This window comes from Scomber japonicus, chromosome 21 (assembly GCF_027409825.1).
Source record: "Scomber japonicus isolate fScoJap1 chromosome 21, fScoJap1.pri, whole genome shotgun sequence".
NCBI classification, from domain to species: domain Eukaryota; kingdom Metazoa; phylum Chordata; class Actinopteri; order Scombriformes; family Scombridae; genus Scomber; species Scomber japonicus.
Genome location: NC_070598.1, coordinates 14169141 through 14184749, shown reverse-complemented (window position 1 = coordinate 14184749; position 15609 = coordinate 14169141). Strand labels below are relative to the sequence as shown.

Sequence of the window (15609 nt, the reverse complement as noted above, 5' to 3'; positions counted from 1 at the left end):
TAAATTTGGTGCATGTGTTCATATTTTACAATATAGAAGTTATGTATGCAGCACCCATACATTTAAATGCTTAACAGAGGACAGGAAGCTACTGTATGAAAAGGAAAACAGTAGTATCAAAATTATATGAAACACAAGAAACACATTCACAAGTTGTTAGAAAAACAAAAATGTAGAAAGAGAAAAAAATGGTGGACATCCAAAAGAGTTGCTTAGTGCATAAACTTTAATTCGGTGCATAAAATAAAGAAAACCATTGATGCCAATTCATCCATCAATCTTCCAGGAAACCATGTCCCTTCTCAATTTGCTGCTTGGGGTGGAGACACAGAACTCAACTCAGAGCCCGGGGGAGCCAGAAGAGCTGAAGAACCATGTTAGCCAGAGACTGCAGAGAGAACTCACCAGCTTCTTTAACACCTTACTCCTCCGCCTCACACATACTGCTGACAGGTAGGATGACGGCACACATGAACCTTGTGACTTATGAGCAGGCAAGCGGTAAAAATTGTCCTCATGTCTTCATGGGTTTTTATAGCAATCCCGATATTAGCTGTTCTGAAATATATCATGGTTATTTTCATTATCATGCTAGAATTGGCAGGAATTTGGTTTTTCATCTGCTTATCAAACATAAAGTGCTGAATTCTGCATTGGCTGTAGCTCAAGGCCACCGTTGAATGTGTGAATATTTTCCACATTTGTAATGAAATACTTTTCTTGCTTCATGAAAAATTAATTCAGGAACTTCAATCACTGTGCCTGCATAATGGAAAGGTGAATGTATTCTCATGTAATGCTGTTCAATCTTCCTGTGGGGTTAGAAAATTGATTAATATTGTAAGGACCATAAAATAGATACTGTAATGTTTCTTAACTGTAAGGAAAGTGTTTATTTCATTTGATTTGTAATGCAAATCCTGCTTGCTCAGCCATTTAGAACATGCAAATGCATGCAGAAATTATTAAAAAGCCACAGGTTTATGTTAAGGAATTGATATGCTAATTGTCAACATTATCTTGTCTCTTGCTCTCTTTTCTGCCTCTTGTCTACCCTCCTGCCTGTCTGGTTTACTTATGTCTCACTCTTTCTCACTCTGTCCTTTCCTGTGTGTTCAGGCTATGTTTGGCATTAGCAGGCCCCTTCAAGAGCCAGCTGGCAGTCCGTTTGCTTCAGAGCCTGCGGGTGTCTGACGCCCCACGTTTCTATGGCCTTCCCAGCCTGGAGAGGACACTGCAGGGCATGGTTAGCCTGACGGGCCAGCCTGGCTGGAGCTTGCACTGCCCTGACCTGCAGCCAACCTCCCTCTGCTCCAAGTATCTCAGTGGGCTATTAGAGGTGTGTGAGCCTGTGTTTGCATGAGGGAAATTCTGTGTCTGTTCAGTATGTGCACATGTTCATGTGTTACATGGACTAATGCAACTCTCATTAGAGATAAGAATGCCTACAAAATGAGCGAAAGAAAAAAAAAGCACCCTACTTTCTTAGGAATTAATTAAAATTAAGCAAAATATGGTTACGGCACATGAATTGCAATAGGTAAAAATCTCATTGACTGTGAAGATGCTGATGAGATTAATCAACCTTGCCTATTCCATCTGTTCAGTTGTTCAACAGTCCATGAAACAATAGCGTAACGCAGTGTAGACCAGCTTGTGTAGCAGTCATCAGCACAGAGGTGTCCAAACTTTTCTTTTTGCTTTCGGAATGAAGACCCCTGTGGAATAGGCTATCCCGTTTACACAACACCAACCCCTGTTCATTTAGTTTTAATAGGCAGCTTACGTGGACATGAATCAAGATTACATGAAGATTGAAGGTTAATTTCCTTTTCAGTCAAGATCTCCCGTGACTACTTCCATCTCTCTAATAACAATCAGACACCTGACTCTTTCACCCCTCCCTTTCAACCCTCTGACCCACCTTTTCAGCCAATACTCCTGACACTGAAGGGCCCTGAAGCTCATCAGACCTTGGGCTCCTCTCTCTTCAGTGCAGTCCCACATCCTGATGGCACATCAAAGCTAAATAATTAGTCTCAGCTGTATTAAGCTTTCTTATGGATGCAGTGAGTTGCATGACAAGCATACTGTAATCACTAACTCAGAAACAAATGTTCTGTGTTCATTCTCTTGTATTTGCCTTCGGTATTGAAATGAGAAACAAACAGAAACTGGGAGCAACATGCGATAACACAAAATCAAATCAAAATAACATGCAGTTCTGCCAGCTATGTTTTTGCAGGATGAGAATTTTTGAACAAGAAATAATGAAACACATGATTGCACTGCTGTGCACTGTGATCTGATATTCCCAATGGTAATGTTTGCCATTTGCACAGGTGATCTCCTCATTTTACGTAGAGTGGGGAGGCAACTCTATGTCTTTCATGGGCAAAGGTGTAACCAAGAATGCTGTCATCTGCTTGCTTCACCTGTCCCATGAGATGATGGCTGAGAACAAGGACAAGGCAAGTGTCAGTTGTACTTAACAGACTTTCAGGATGCTGCTTAGATAAAATGTTGAATTAGATTCATAAAACTGACTAGAACCACACACAGCTCATTAATCACAGACTGTCTACACCATCAACAAACAGTGACCACAAGACTGCACAGTATTGAAACATTTTGTCATGTAACCACAACCATTTCTGCCCTGTCTGTTTTGTCTGCATCAGGACTTCATTTTCCAGTGGTCTTTGGGGAATGAGGCAGCTGCAGAGGAGGCCAGTGCCTCTCAGCTCGGTTTGGCCTGGCTTATCCCACTATGGGTGGACAGAGATCAAGAGGTACGGACAATTTCTTGCTTCTTACTTTCTTGAATTAATACTAATTTTGACATATGTTCCCTTTGAACACTTTAAATACATATCCTATATAGGACACTTAAATATTCAGCTGTTCACTATTTATTATTCAGCTCCACTTCATAAACTCTTTCTGTCATGAAAACGTTTCTAGATGTTTGTCTTTTGGGACAAAATGAAACCCATAAGAGGCACACAAGAACTCAGACAAAGAGATGCATTTGACAGCTAGTCGTACCAAATTCTCTCTCTGTCTCCAAAAATAAGTTCCCACATAAAGTCAGTCTAAGAGGCTCCCTTGACAAGGTAGACGCTGTCTTTGTCATCGTCAATTTAAATGCTTTTTAGTCGTAGGAATTGCCAGCAGGGCCAAAGTCATTCTTGTCTAAATTGCTATAGATACGTTTTCTGTACCATTCCTGATTTATCACTTTTGATTTTTCACTTTTTGATGTACATGTATGCACCTCAGAGTTTATTGTCCTCCACCTTTCTCTTTCTATCTACTTCTCCTTCCTGAAACATCCACCCAAATTTGTGTCTCCCCTTGTCATCCCAGGTGAGGTTTGCCAGTTTGGGTTTAGGCGCAGCTTTGTCCTCAGTGCCCAGCGGATGCCAGGCTCTGTGTGCCAGCTGTCAGAACATCAGCGGAGGTCTGTGGGGCACATTGCTCAACATCCTCCTCGATCAGCAGGAGAGCAGCATGGTCCGCAGAGAGGTACAATGTCAGCACTGCAACTCTGCTCTACTGTCTCTGCCACCCAAAATCATTTTATCCCTATGGCTACACAGGAAATGAATAACATTCTCTCGGGCGTCATGTGCCAAAATATAGAACACTAGATTGTTTGTTTTCTTATTTAGAGAGATGATTGACAAAAGATAACCCATCTATAACTGTTAAAACCACTCATGTTGCTTTGTGCCAGATTTACCTATCAGTTTTAACATTGATCCACATATATCATATATATCAACAAGACAAATTTCACTTTCATTTCATTTGCGGTCAGAAAATGTGACTGGACTGTAATGTATTACCAGCCAAATACAGGCAGATGGCACTGTTGCTGATGTAGTTTAACTTGACCCTGTGTGTGTGTATGTCTTATTTGGGTTTTTTTGGTTTGTGTGTCCAGGCTGCATTTATCCTGCAGAACTTGCTGGTGATGCCCATGCCTGCCAACGCAGAGGAGGCCAAGGACTCCCACTGGCAGGTCTGTAGCTCTGCCAGCCAGCTTTTATAGACCATAAACTGTTTTTTTTTCACTCCCTCTCTCTCTATTGCGCTCTCTTTCTACTCTCACCCTCTCATTCTTACCCCTCCATTCCTCTCTTTTTGAGCCCTGCAGGGTTCAGACCAGGGGTGCCACTAAGGCTGAAGCTCAGTCCTCAAGCACTCACAATTCAGTTTAAATTTTTGTTAAAACAGCAACAGAATCTTAATTAGGGGTTTCATTATTTGAAAAGGTGAACAAAGAAACTAAGATAATGTAATCTTGTTGTAAATGCCAAAAAAGACTGTTTTAAAAGTAAGTAAACGAAACTTGACATTTAAACTTGAAAAAAAAAAAGAAATAAGACCTTGTGACACACAGGGCCTAAAACATCCTGTAGTTGTGAAACACCATCTCATATGTGTTTCCTTTGCTCTAGTTCTATCAGGTTTGTGAGATTCATAGAACAATTTGATGTTTAAACATCTCACACTCTACACATTCACCTTCTCCTCTTCCAGCACCCGTGTGTCCATGATGAGGTGTCCGGTGTGTCTTTGGTGGGTCTCCCAGCTCTTCAGGCTCTGCTTTACCACTGTCAGTATTTCCAGCATGTGGCTCTTTCTGCCTCCAGTTGTTATAGAGGCAGGTACACTTTCTACCTGCAACCTTCTGCTGGTACCACCAGTGGACCTAGTCCTCAGGACAGCACTTCATTAGGTAGGGTTTACTTTCATGTTTCATGATTTATGACATGTAATTTACTGTCCTCATAATGACAAATTATTTTATAGCATTTTTAGCACCAGTTGATATATCACTTTATGTATATGCTTGTCTAGATTCAGAGAATTCTCTGTGGTTTTGGAAATGCGCCCCACCAGCACTGACTATCAACTCTAGCAGACCTTCCAGTTCCCTCTCCACCTCTAGCACTGTGGTCAGCTTGCTCTTTTACTCTCTGATATGTAAACACACACCAACATGCATCAAATAAACAGCTTAATTCAAATGGATGCTCACTTTTTCATGTTGTCCATTATAGATAAGAGGTTCAGGGCCTCACACCCCCAGGGCTCCCTCCCCATTGAGCATCACAGAAGAAACCCCTGCCAGCAGACTAATGGCTCAAGGTACTTCAGAGAGAGTGTTGCCTGTGTGTGTGCACACGTGCATTCACAGTTATAATAACACAGCATGGTTTAGCTCTTCATAGCAAATAAACCCCCACATTATTTTCCTTTTAGAAGCAGTGAACTTCATTGTTGTCGGGTTATGTTAGTGTATTTCTATTTCTATTGGACATAAACAATCCAAAAAGGAGAACATTGTTCTGTAGTATTTTACCTTGGTTTGATGTCTTTGATTATGTGGTCAGAGACAGAGATGTGATTCACCCAGTGTGTGAAGCATTGGGTAAGTGTCTCTATTAGCTGTCTATTGATGTGTCTCATAGGCCAGAGTGACACAGACACCAACGACTCAGTTACCTCCCAAGACTCCCGACAGGGCGAGCCCTCGGCTGTGGAACCCGTTGTCATGGTAACTCCCGACCTCCTGACAGCCCACTGTGGCCTGCTGACTAACCTGCTGGCCATCCTGCCAGATTTTACCCTCACTGCCATTCGACACAACCAGCTCCTCAAAGCACTGGCCAGGTAAGAGGCCACATGCTGAGTCCACATCAATAATGACTGAACACACTCTGCCCTCCAATCCCCTCTAATATGCTGTCAATAATGATCTCAGAATGGGAGAGATAGTTTCTTTTTTTAAATATACAAATTGTAAATGTATGATGATTATAGCTGATTGATTCTTTTAATTACCAGTAAAAATACCAAATGTTTTATGGTTGTAATGACTTTTAAGAAATGATTAAAAAAAAAACAACAGAGAATTAATGATGATTGTTGGCATAATCTATTCTAGCTAGTTTCTTGAAAACAAACTTTCTCCACCATGTTTAATGTCTTCCACAGCTTGGTGGATATCGGGCCTATCGACAAATGTCTGACTGAGCTGAAGACGCCCAACATCCTACCAGGAGAGAGAGAAGACATCAAGAGCCAAGTGAGGAGCTCAGTGATAGACAGTTCTTAAGAGTTTTTGTTATTATGACTTACCACAGAAAAATGTGGATTGGTACAGTTCAGTGCCAGTTTCAGTTCAGCACTAGACTGTATGAGGGCAGCAGCAGATTTTAGAGTGGGTGGAATACTTAACAAGCTTTATACTAAAAAGCACAGCATTGTTTTTATCAGGTGGGAGAATTAACTTTAAAAAAGAAATACTTTTTCTTATTATAAATTCAATTAAACTTTTCTCTAATCTCACTCTCTTAATACATGTTGTTTCATGTCTGATTGTACACATGGGATTAATTTGTGTAAATTTCTCCCTGTGTGTTTGTCCATGTGTCAAGTTTGTCACCCTACTTAAGTTTCTGTCCAGCTTCTCCAAGCTGCTACAGTCATGTGTCATTGTGAGCCAGGAGCTGATTGGGCAGATGGACTTCCTGAAACAGCTGTTGACCACTTTGGTGGTAGTGCTCATGCTGGATACCAAAGGATTAGGTTAGAGTCTTATATCAAATTTGTTTTAAATTCAAATGTAATGACATATATATATACATATACATACATACATACATAAATACATACATACTGTTTTTATGTCTCATTTATCTTTTCTCTGTTTTGAAAATTCTCAACTGCAGTAAGTTCTACAGCATGATCTGTGTGTGGCTTTGTGGATGCTTCGTGTCATAAATTTTGTGACTCACTTTTTCCCTCTTTAGATGCACGCACCCGTGACACGGTTTGTGTGTGCTGGGCAGACGTGTTTATGCTCCTGGCTACTCTGGTGAGGAGGGACAGCTCAGCAGCGTACCCATCTGTCTCTGCTGTGCTGGGGAGACGCTGGCGGACATTTGCAGGTAGAAAGATACTGAGCTCTGTGTGCGTGTGCTTGCACAGATGTTATAGTGAGTGAGTAAAAGTGACACAATTAATTATACTGGTTAGAGCTGCAGAATTACTTGTATGATCATATATAATAGATTACTTCTCAGAGTTTAGAATAATAGATCATTGTCCTGTTGGTAAGATTTAAGTGGTTGATTTGGTTAAAATTGCACATTGTGGTTTTAAGAGTCAAAATCTTGCAACATGAATTTGCAATGTAAAATATTTTTTCCCCCTCAAATCACAAAGCCTGATCATCATGATTAGGGTAATTATGCTAATTGCTGTAACTCACTAAATAATCAAGATTAGCGTTTTAGATATAATTTTGCAGCCTTAATTCTGATACAACAAAAATCAATTCTGCCAAATTAAGGCATTTGTTGCATCATGGCTGTGTGTATTAACTTTCCTCAACAGATGCTAGGCTAAGATAATTGCTTCCTGTCCTTATACTATCTCTACTCCACCTACTCATCTTCCTCTGTGATTAATGGTGCATCAGGGAAAATCTGATGAGTCCAGTAAAAGATGAAAGCTGAGCCTTTGTGTGCGTATTTATGGCTGTGTGTACATGTTTATGCTATCTGGGTGTCTGCGTACACATTTAAATGATTAGTGTGTTCCCCACCAGTGCATACTGTCTCAGTCATAAACAAATATTGAGCTGTCAAGGGATTTAAACAATGGATTTCCTTTTACATCTTCCCATCATTTAATATGTGTTGCAGTGTCATTCATTAAAAGAAAGCTGTTGTCTTATCGACTCACTTTTTTATTTTCCCTCTCTATGTGTGTTTGTGTGTGTGTACTCAGCAGAAACTTTATCAGTGTGTGTGAATGAGAAGTTTGTGGATCCCCATCTCCACACAGTGGCTCTGCAGTTCCTCTGTACAGTTTTCACAGAAGAGACAAAAAGACAAGGTGTAGAGGCCACAACCTCAAGCTGTAAACATGCCACTGCTTTGTCTGACATCCTGAATGGTCCCTCATCTAGCCAGCTATGTGAAATGTTACTGCAGGTAAGAGAGGGGGTGGGGCCATGTGCTAGACTAGCATCTCCCTAGACCTCGATGCAATGAGAATATGAAATCACTAAGCTTGGCTATATGTTTTATTAATGACACTGTATATGCTTTTGACCTGGTTTCAACAACAACCAAAACTTTAATAGTTGTTTTTTCTGAATTGATGGTTATTTGAAATGATCACTGTTTTCTTTGCCTGTCTGTTGATGTCAGAGTTTTGAGAGGAGAACTCTTCAGGATCCTTTAAAGAAACTTACAGCCAGAGCTCTCATGACACTGCTAACCTGCAGCCCCACAGCCCAGAACCATGCAGCTAAAGGTAATTCCCCTAACCTAAAGTTAGTTTGCCACATTTTTCTTTTTTACTCTCTGACAATTTTTAAATGAGTCACTAGCTTGTTGTGTGGTGGTTCCCCACAAGATGCATGTAGCATTTTTCTTCCTGTTAACCTACATTATAAAACCAGTCCTGGATTAGAACATTTTCCAAAATACTACTTTGGAAAACAACTATTGTCAGAAATCAACTCGTCCATCATGAGTTTAGTTTACCACTGCCATTGGGAGCATTTGTTTGCCCATTATAGTGGGTATCTTGTTGTTATGCTTCAAATACTATGAAGTTAACAATATGAAAAAAAGTGTAATTTCATCCTATTTTGAACCTCTGTCTGTCTTTTTGCTCCAGCTGGTTTAATTGACAGCTGTGTGGAGCAAATGAAGCAGACCCAATCCCAGCTCCACCTGGAGTCAGTCCGACCCGGCAAGGCTTCTTACCGCAAAAAGGTGAGCAGAGACTGGCTGGAAATTTCCAGTCTCAGCTATTCTGTGCTGCCTTTTTTTTTTCCATTGGCATCATGAGTAACTTTTCAGATAAATATTATGAACATCAGTTGTAGCTCTCAGCAGTTAGCCCACTTAGTATTTGTGAACAGTGAAGGGTGATTTTTAATGCAGCTTTTGTTTTGTCTTTCTATATCATCAGGAAGAAGGCTATTTAAAGGAAGTCAAGCTGACTGTGGAGATCCTGCGGAGTGCTCTTTACCGCAACGATGAATGCAAAGTGAGCCTCCGTGTCTGCCTTTTAATTCCCCATTGCTAATTGTTTTTTAATGCAACCTCAGAGTACCAATGCTGTGCCTGTAAATTAAATTCACTTAAATGTGCATGGCCCTGCTCACATCTCAGTAAGTTTAGCTTCTTAAAGCCAGTAATGGCATTACTTACAGAGCATATAAGCCAGTTTTCATTTTCTAGTGGCCTTTCAGTCACTGGTGGTTACCTTGGACCAAATAGCTAGGGAGGCTCTACTGCAGTGTTTACCCTGCCATTATTCTCTTCCCTGTGTGTTTTTCTTGCACACTCACAAAAATACTGAGGCGTTTTATGTTGATTATTGCCATCTGTGTTTGTGCTCTTGTGTAAATCAGGCTTTCTCTAATGTATGTTATTACTGTAACCCAGTGTGCATCTGTAATCATGTACATGCTTGTATGTGGGCCTATTCTTATGCAAGTACATGTGGGTATAATGTGTAGGTGGTGGCCACAGATGCTCGCCTAACACTGGTGCTCTATGCTCTTTGGCCTTGGTTCGTATTGGATGACCCCACCATGGAGGCGGTACTGGAGCTTTTGTGTGTCTATACAGCCAACTGCACCGCAGGTCTGTATGTGTGTGTCTGTTTTGTCTGTCTGTATGTCTATGTGTTTGTGTAGGCACTGTGCCTGGCCCGTGCCTGCCCATTGCCTCTGTCTGTGGTTAGCAATCTCACTGAGTCACACACTCTTCGCACTAAGAGCCCCATTGTCCTTCCCAGTGACCACTGAACAACATTGTGTCTCACTGTATAAGGCCAGCGCCTGCTTGCCTGCCAGCTACAATGGACACAGTGTCAGGATCCGGAGATCAAGCTGCACGGCTGTCTAGATGCATGTATGGCAACGGGCTTCAGACCAGTGGGAGATAATGTGGGGAGTCACAGAGCATCTCTGTGTTGCCTGAGTTATTGGTATTCAGTCATGCAAATGTAAGAGCTGTGAATGTGGAAATCAGAACACCAAAAGACTTGTAGAAAAAGCTTTTCTGAGCAGGGGAAAGGCAAAATTCATGGGGAGGAAACAGTAGGGAAAATTTTACTTTGATAAACGGCTCGTGGTCCCTTTGATCTGTTTGTGTATGTGCCTGAATGCGTGTGTGAATGGTGTAGTTGTGCAATTGAAATCAGTTTCATCAGTAAGGGAAAGGAAGTTTTATGTGCAACACTGAACATTTCTGAGTATGTGTGTGTGTGTGTGTGTGTGTGTGTGTGTGTGTGTGTGTGTGTGTCTGTATGTGTATTTGATTGGCACCGGTTCCTCAGTGGGTGCCTGTGCTCTGATCTAAACTCAGTCGCTTTAGACCCCCCATAAGCTGAAGCTGCGAAGCACCAGAAATCTGTGAAGTCTGGCACAGTATTTCCCTAAAGGTTAACTGAACAGCAGGTTGTGTTCAGGCTGCATGCAGCCAGGCTTAGTATTACACCATCCACCCTCAGGCTACCATTTTGTCTCTTGGGACTGCTACATTTCTACCGAATGTTTCATCTCAAGTCTACCTCATTCATCCAAGGCTTTGTTTGCACTGCTAGTTCAAGTCGGATTGTTGTTTTCATCTGTGCCACACATACTTTCATAGATATTTTTGTAGAAACCCCAAAAAATGTTCCCACAGACATAGTAAAAGAAGAGAAGTAAAAAATGTAAGACAATATGTTTTTTGCCTATATTTTTATAGAGTAATCAGTCCTATATGTTGCATGGTTGCAAAAAATTAATCAGATTTTAGGCAGCAGTGGGAACGCAAGTAGATCCCTTATAAAGCAGACCTCCCTTGTCAATTCTGTGATTCACCAGCATTCTTGACAGGTATTGAGATAACCTCAGGCTAACATCAGCATACGCCTGTTGCTGTATGTTACTATTCTAGGATTAGTATAACCAGCAAGCTGTCATATTTTCCAATAAGCAACATCAATCAGTGTCACAGTATTTCTTGTCATGGCTTTCTGTTTTAAACAAGTTCATTTCTAAATTTTTTGCACATGATCTACATATGCAGCAATTAATTATCTCAGTTACTGATGTGAATGTGGCACAAAAAAAGAGAGATTTTATTTACATCACTTATTTGTTTGTTATCTATCTGTGTTTACATTTCTGAATACTTTGTAGTCATAGCCTGGAGCTAAATACATTTCCATCCCTCCAGTCAGAGGAAGGTGGTGGTCATCAACAGTCAAACTTAATATAGATTAAAAGATAGATAAAAAATGAAAAAGTATTTTAAAGCTATATATTCTACATGGTGGACCTCATTCCTTCAAAACTCACCGGGAACACTGTTCTCAGAGAAGTGAGTTTCTGTTGGCTACTCTTTTCTCTCTCAGCAGCTACATCCTTATTGTTCCCACAAAAGCACAGTATATTTTGTCTTTGTACAAGAACTCCACTCTTCTTCATCATTTTTGTCATTTGGCTAGACAGCTTTTACAGCTAACCAAGCTGTGCATGCAGCCATGCAGAGATGTTTTGGTGTAGTGGGCAGACAGCCGTGCAGCCCGACAGGTCAGTTTTTATTTTTGCGGCTACTGGTGCTGCAGGCAGGCCAGCGAGCCAGCTTTAAGATAAACAGAAAGAAGAAACTGCTTCCAAGAACAAGAAGAAGAGAGCACTTTGCTGAGTGCTCCACAGTGTATGTGTTAGAGTTTTCTTGGTGCTAAAAGTCGATAACATAGCTGCTAAAGGTATGTAGAAGCACAGCACAGTACAGCACATAGCTACCAGAGGAATTATATGGTTTTCTGTCTTGACACTTCCCAACAAAACAGATGGAGGCCACTTTTTGGTTGTTGATCATTGTAACACTAGGGTACATGCAATTTTGTTTGAAAGAATCTCACCCGATACAAATATTAAAATGGTAAATGGTTGCATGAGGTGTTATTTCACAGTAACAGCATGTCTTTATTATCACTCCTACCATTGAAGACATGGGGTTAAGGTAGGAAAATAGCGTAGGAAATAGTATTCCCTTAAAATAAACCTCCACCTTTGAACTGCTCTGCTTTGTAATTACTGCGGATGATGTGCTCCAGCCTACACACATTTTACAACTACTGTAGGTAAGTACGTACATAGCTTGTATGTGTATGTGTGTCCAGCTCTATGTCAAAGATCAGGGTGTTTAAATGACATCTACACATTCATTTGATTTTTAAAAAGACAGTTATATCAGTACAGTTCTCATACTTTTGTTTTTTCCACTTTCCCAGCATGCAGTTCTCTTTGTGGTGGTGGCCCTGGTGTTGTACCAGGATCAAAAGGCACCTCTAGTAACTCTCTGATGAACTCTGTCATGAAGCTGGCCTCTGGGATTGCCCCAGACAACAGCCCCATCCAGAAGCTTGCCTTCTCCCTCTTGGCAAACCTGGCCATGTCCCGTGACTGCAGAGGCTTCCTGCAAAAGGTACAAGTCTGGTACAAAATGTACACAACCAGGCAAAGTATACATAAACTTAGTGGACAAAATGAATATGCAGTCTTTTATTCACAATTCATTAGCATCAGGTTTTTCTCTAAAAGGGGGATATCTTATTGTCGAATAAGCCTGTAAATATGAGCCAATTTAACAGTTCTCTTAAGTTTATTTTTACCAACCATTACAAGTTAAGCAAATTTAACTGAAGTGAGATATGCAGTGTTACAGATTTTTAAAAAAGGCACAGCACTGGCTAATAATAGTATCAGCATCAGCTTCTCTCACTCTTAGCATGTCAGAATCTCACCCTCACACTGTATGCTGGCTGAGGAAATATTCTCTAATACTGGGCAGCATCTCTAATGATCCGTCAATGTGATATCAGAACTCTAAATCTCTCTTGTCGCCTTCCCTTTTTTTTCACTCTCAGAATAATTTCCTGCAGGCCTTCCTGTCTGTGCCAGTGCCCAAAGCAGGTGCTGTTAAGGCAACGTCTGTAGGTTGTGGTGGTGGGAGCCTACTGGGCCAGTGGTTGAGGCTGCTGGTCAGTCTCTCGTTCGCAGAGGACGGTCAGCAGAGTATCCTCAGGGTGACTGGAGCCTTGGAGTTGTTAGCAGACATGGCGCTGCACCGTCGCCACGCGCTGCTCACCCTGCACAACCTCTGCTTTTGCCCTGCCAACAAGCCTCACGTCATCGCCAACGGTATGGAAGGAAGCAGGGCTGAAAGTTTAGACAAATGGTGGTGCTGTCATTGTCTGATCATTGAAGCTTTTCTGTTATGATACAGAGAGGTATGAGGGGAAAACAAGCCGGACATCACTTTCAACATTTGTTTAAATTAATATATCAATATTTCAGATTATTAAAAACCAGAGCAGGTAACACTCACTTATTTATTTAAATTTATGGGTTTATTTGTCAGGCACAGTACATATAAATATGGCAGAATTAGCCCAAAGATTAGTTTTCCTCCATTTTTCCTGACCAGGTGTGAATTGGCAGCCCAAAATCAAGAAACAGATTTTAAACAACAAACTAACAGTTAAAGAACAGCTTCGCAAGAGCAGACATAAGCAGTAGTCTTATGACAAGTATGTCAGTTCATAAGGTCATTGATGAGGTACACACAACAGATCGACAGTGTGTCAGATTTTATGTTTTTTATTTACAGTTGGGATTATTAGAATAAAATTGGTAGGGAGTGTGATTGCATGTCAATCTTATATCTCACAGTTTTCCCTGTCTCTCTCATAAGTCAACTTTTTAGAAATGGAAGAAGACATTTATAATATGTGTTATGAACACTGAGACAAGTTATTTTAAATAATGTTAGAACATCGCAAGGACTGCCAAACCAACTAGAAAATCTACAACCAAATCTCCAATTTTTACCTGGTTGTACTTAGTTTTACCTCATTATGGTTCTCTGGTCAATAAATAGTCTTTGTGGTGGCCTCTCAATGGCAATCAAGTTTAGAGAAGCCAGCTCTGTGCTACCTGTCCATAGAGGAATGAAGAAAGTTGAGCATAGAATAACTAAATGATATAATGTACATAGTTTTTATCCATATCAAACTGTGTCGTCGTCTTTGGTCCTCACTGTTAAAAATAATTTCACACAGCTTTAAAAATGAGGGTGAAGTGGTCTTTTTTTCACTCCTTATTCAGCAGCTTTCTGTAACAGTAATTGAGCAAGATTGCAAACAGAGTACAGAGGTTAGGTTAGGTTAACTCTAAGAAGTAAGTAGAGGCTGTATTTGCAAGCTGCAGGTGGGAGTTGTGGGGCTAAGGTGGGTGTAATCTGTCATGTGACATTTTCTGCGCGTTTCCTGTGGAAAAAAGACATTTCCTTTGTTAGACATACAGTGTGCTCTCAATCAATCTATCATCTTACAGCAAATGCATGATTTTACAATGCCTTTGTCAAATTTCCACATGAATAGTGAAAAATGTGAAACTCGTGAGGAAATGATCCAGAGAAAGACTGTTCAATTATTTACAACTAAAAATATCAATATGTAGTTTTTTATATACTCTATTATGTTACTTGTCAGAACTACAATTCTTGTAAAGGGCACTGCTCTTCACATTTTTAATTAAATGAGCCTTTTACCTGCATATAGATTGGTATCTTAAAATTAATGAATGTCTCTAATTGTCTTTATTTTTTAAAATTTCAGACAAAGCAATGAAAATATTCCTATGCTGTCTGGAAAGTAAAGAGATGGAGACACGCTGTATGGGCGCTTCTGCACTCTGGGCGTTGCTCCATAACAATCAAAGGGTAAGCACTCTCACAAATACATGCATTCACCAACATACTAAAACATTATATAGTGACTGCATTTATTGGTCGGCGTTGAAGTTTATTGGCAGTTAAAAAATTAAATCCTGGGGTGTCTTCATTCTGTCTGGGTCTAGGCCTGTAAAATAATGAATCCACTTGAAAGGTTCATTGTCCTTTTGCATACAGCTGACCAACCCTTTTTATCTCCTTATTATAAACTCCTCACTATGAAAAAAAAAAATCTCTCTTGGTTTCATACTTATCAACACAAGTCTTCCTAATCTGTCTGTCTGATTTCCCATCAAAGGCCAAGACTACTTTGAAGTGTCCTTCTGTTCGATTGAGAATTGAGGAGGCACATACCATCTTGAAGAAGGGTATGAATTTATTCACTTTGATGAAGGCATATCAGTGTCTGTCCTGACGCTGAATCTGAACATTATGTTTTGCATGTCCAATTGTTTACAGCTGTGCTTTGGTTTTTCTCTAAACTACAGATGTGGAGAGCAAGCAGGAGCCTATGAGCACCTACCTGTTGAAGTGCCTTGAAAACCTCTCCCTGCTGCTGAGTACTTAATGTTATGATGATGTTATTTATATTGGTTTTTTTGTATCATGTTTTATACAAATTAAATGTTTGTTCATTTTTATATTAAAGTGATAAAAGTACTCCACTTCATGCTATCATTTTCTAACTGTGGTTTAAAGCATAGTATTGTGGTTGAGGTGGTGGGTTGCCGCAAGCAGAATTTACCCATGAGTCACACATTTACAGACAATA

The 15609-nt window shown here is 40.4% G+C and overlaps 1 protein-coding gene across 1 annotated transcript in view; it reads left to right on the top strand.

The window, feature by feature from the left end:
- rttn (rotatin) overlaps positions 1-15502 on the top strand; it is a 31419-nt gene extending 15917 nt beyond the window's left edge. The window contains exons 27-49 of the mRNA XM_053342671.1: positions 287-453; positions 1120-1339; positions 2343-2471; positions 2682-2792; positions 3370-3528; positions 3950-4027; positions 4549-4747; positions 4870-4967; positions 5073-5160; positions 5484-5685; positions 6010-6100; positions 6453-6603; positions 6828-6965; positions 7813-8015; positions 8235-8340; positions 8710-8807; positions 9007-9084; positions 9560-9686; positions 12334-12527; positions 12970-13243; positions 14722-14825; positions 15136-15205; positions 15326-15502. Of these exons, the coding sequence (XP_053198646.1) occupies positions 287-453; positions 1120-1339; positions 2343-2471; positions 2682-2792; positions 3370-3528; positions 3950-4027; positions 4549-4747; positions 4870-4967; positions 5073-5160; positions 5484-5685; positions 6010-6100; positions 6453-6603; positions 6828-6965; positions 7813-8015; positions 8235-8340; positions 8710-8807; positions 9007-9084; positions 9560-9686; positions 12334-12527; positions 12970-13243; positions 14722-14825; positions 15136-15205; positions 15326-15405 (3165 nt within the window). The 3' untranslated portion in view covers positions 15406-15502. The remainder of the gene's footprint in view (positions 1-286; positions 454-1119; positions 1340-2342; positions 2472-2681; positions 2793-3369; positions 3529-3949; positions 4028-4548; positions 4748-4869; positions 4968-5072; positions 5161-5483; positions 5686-6009; positions 6101-6452; positions 6604-6827; positions 6966-7812; positions 8016-8234; positions 8341-8709; positions 8808-9006; positions 9085-9559; positions 9687-12333; positions 12528-12969; positions 13244-14721; positions 14826-15135; positions 15206-15325) is intronic.
- Positions 15503-15609: the final 107 nt, after the last annotated feature.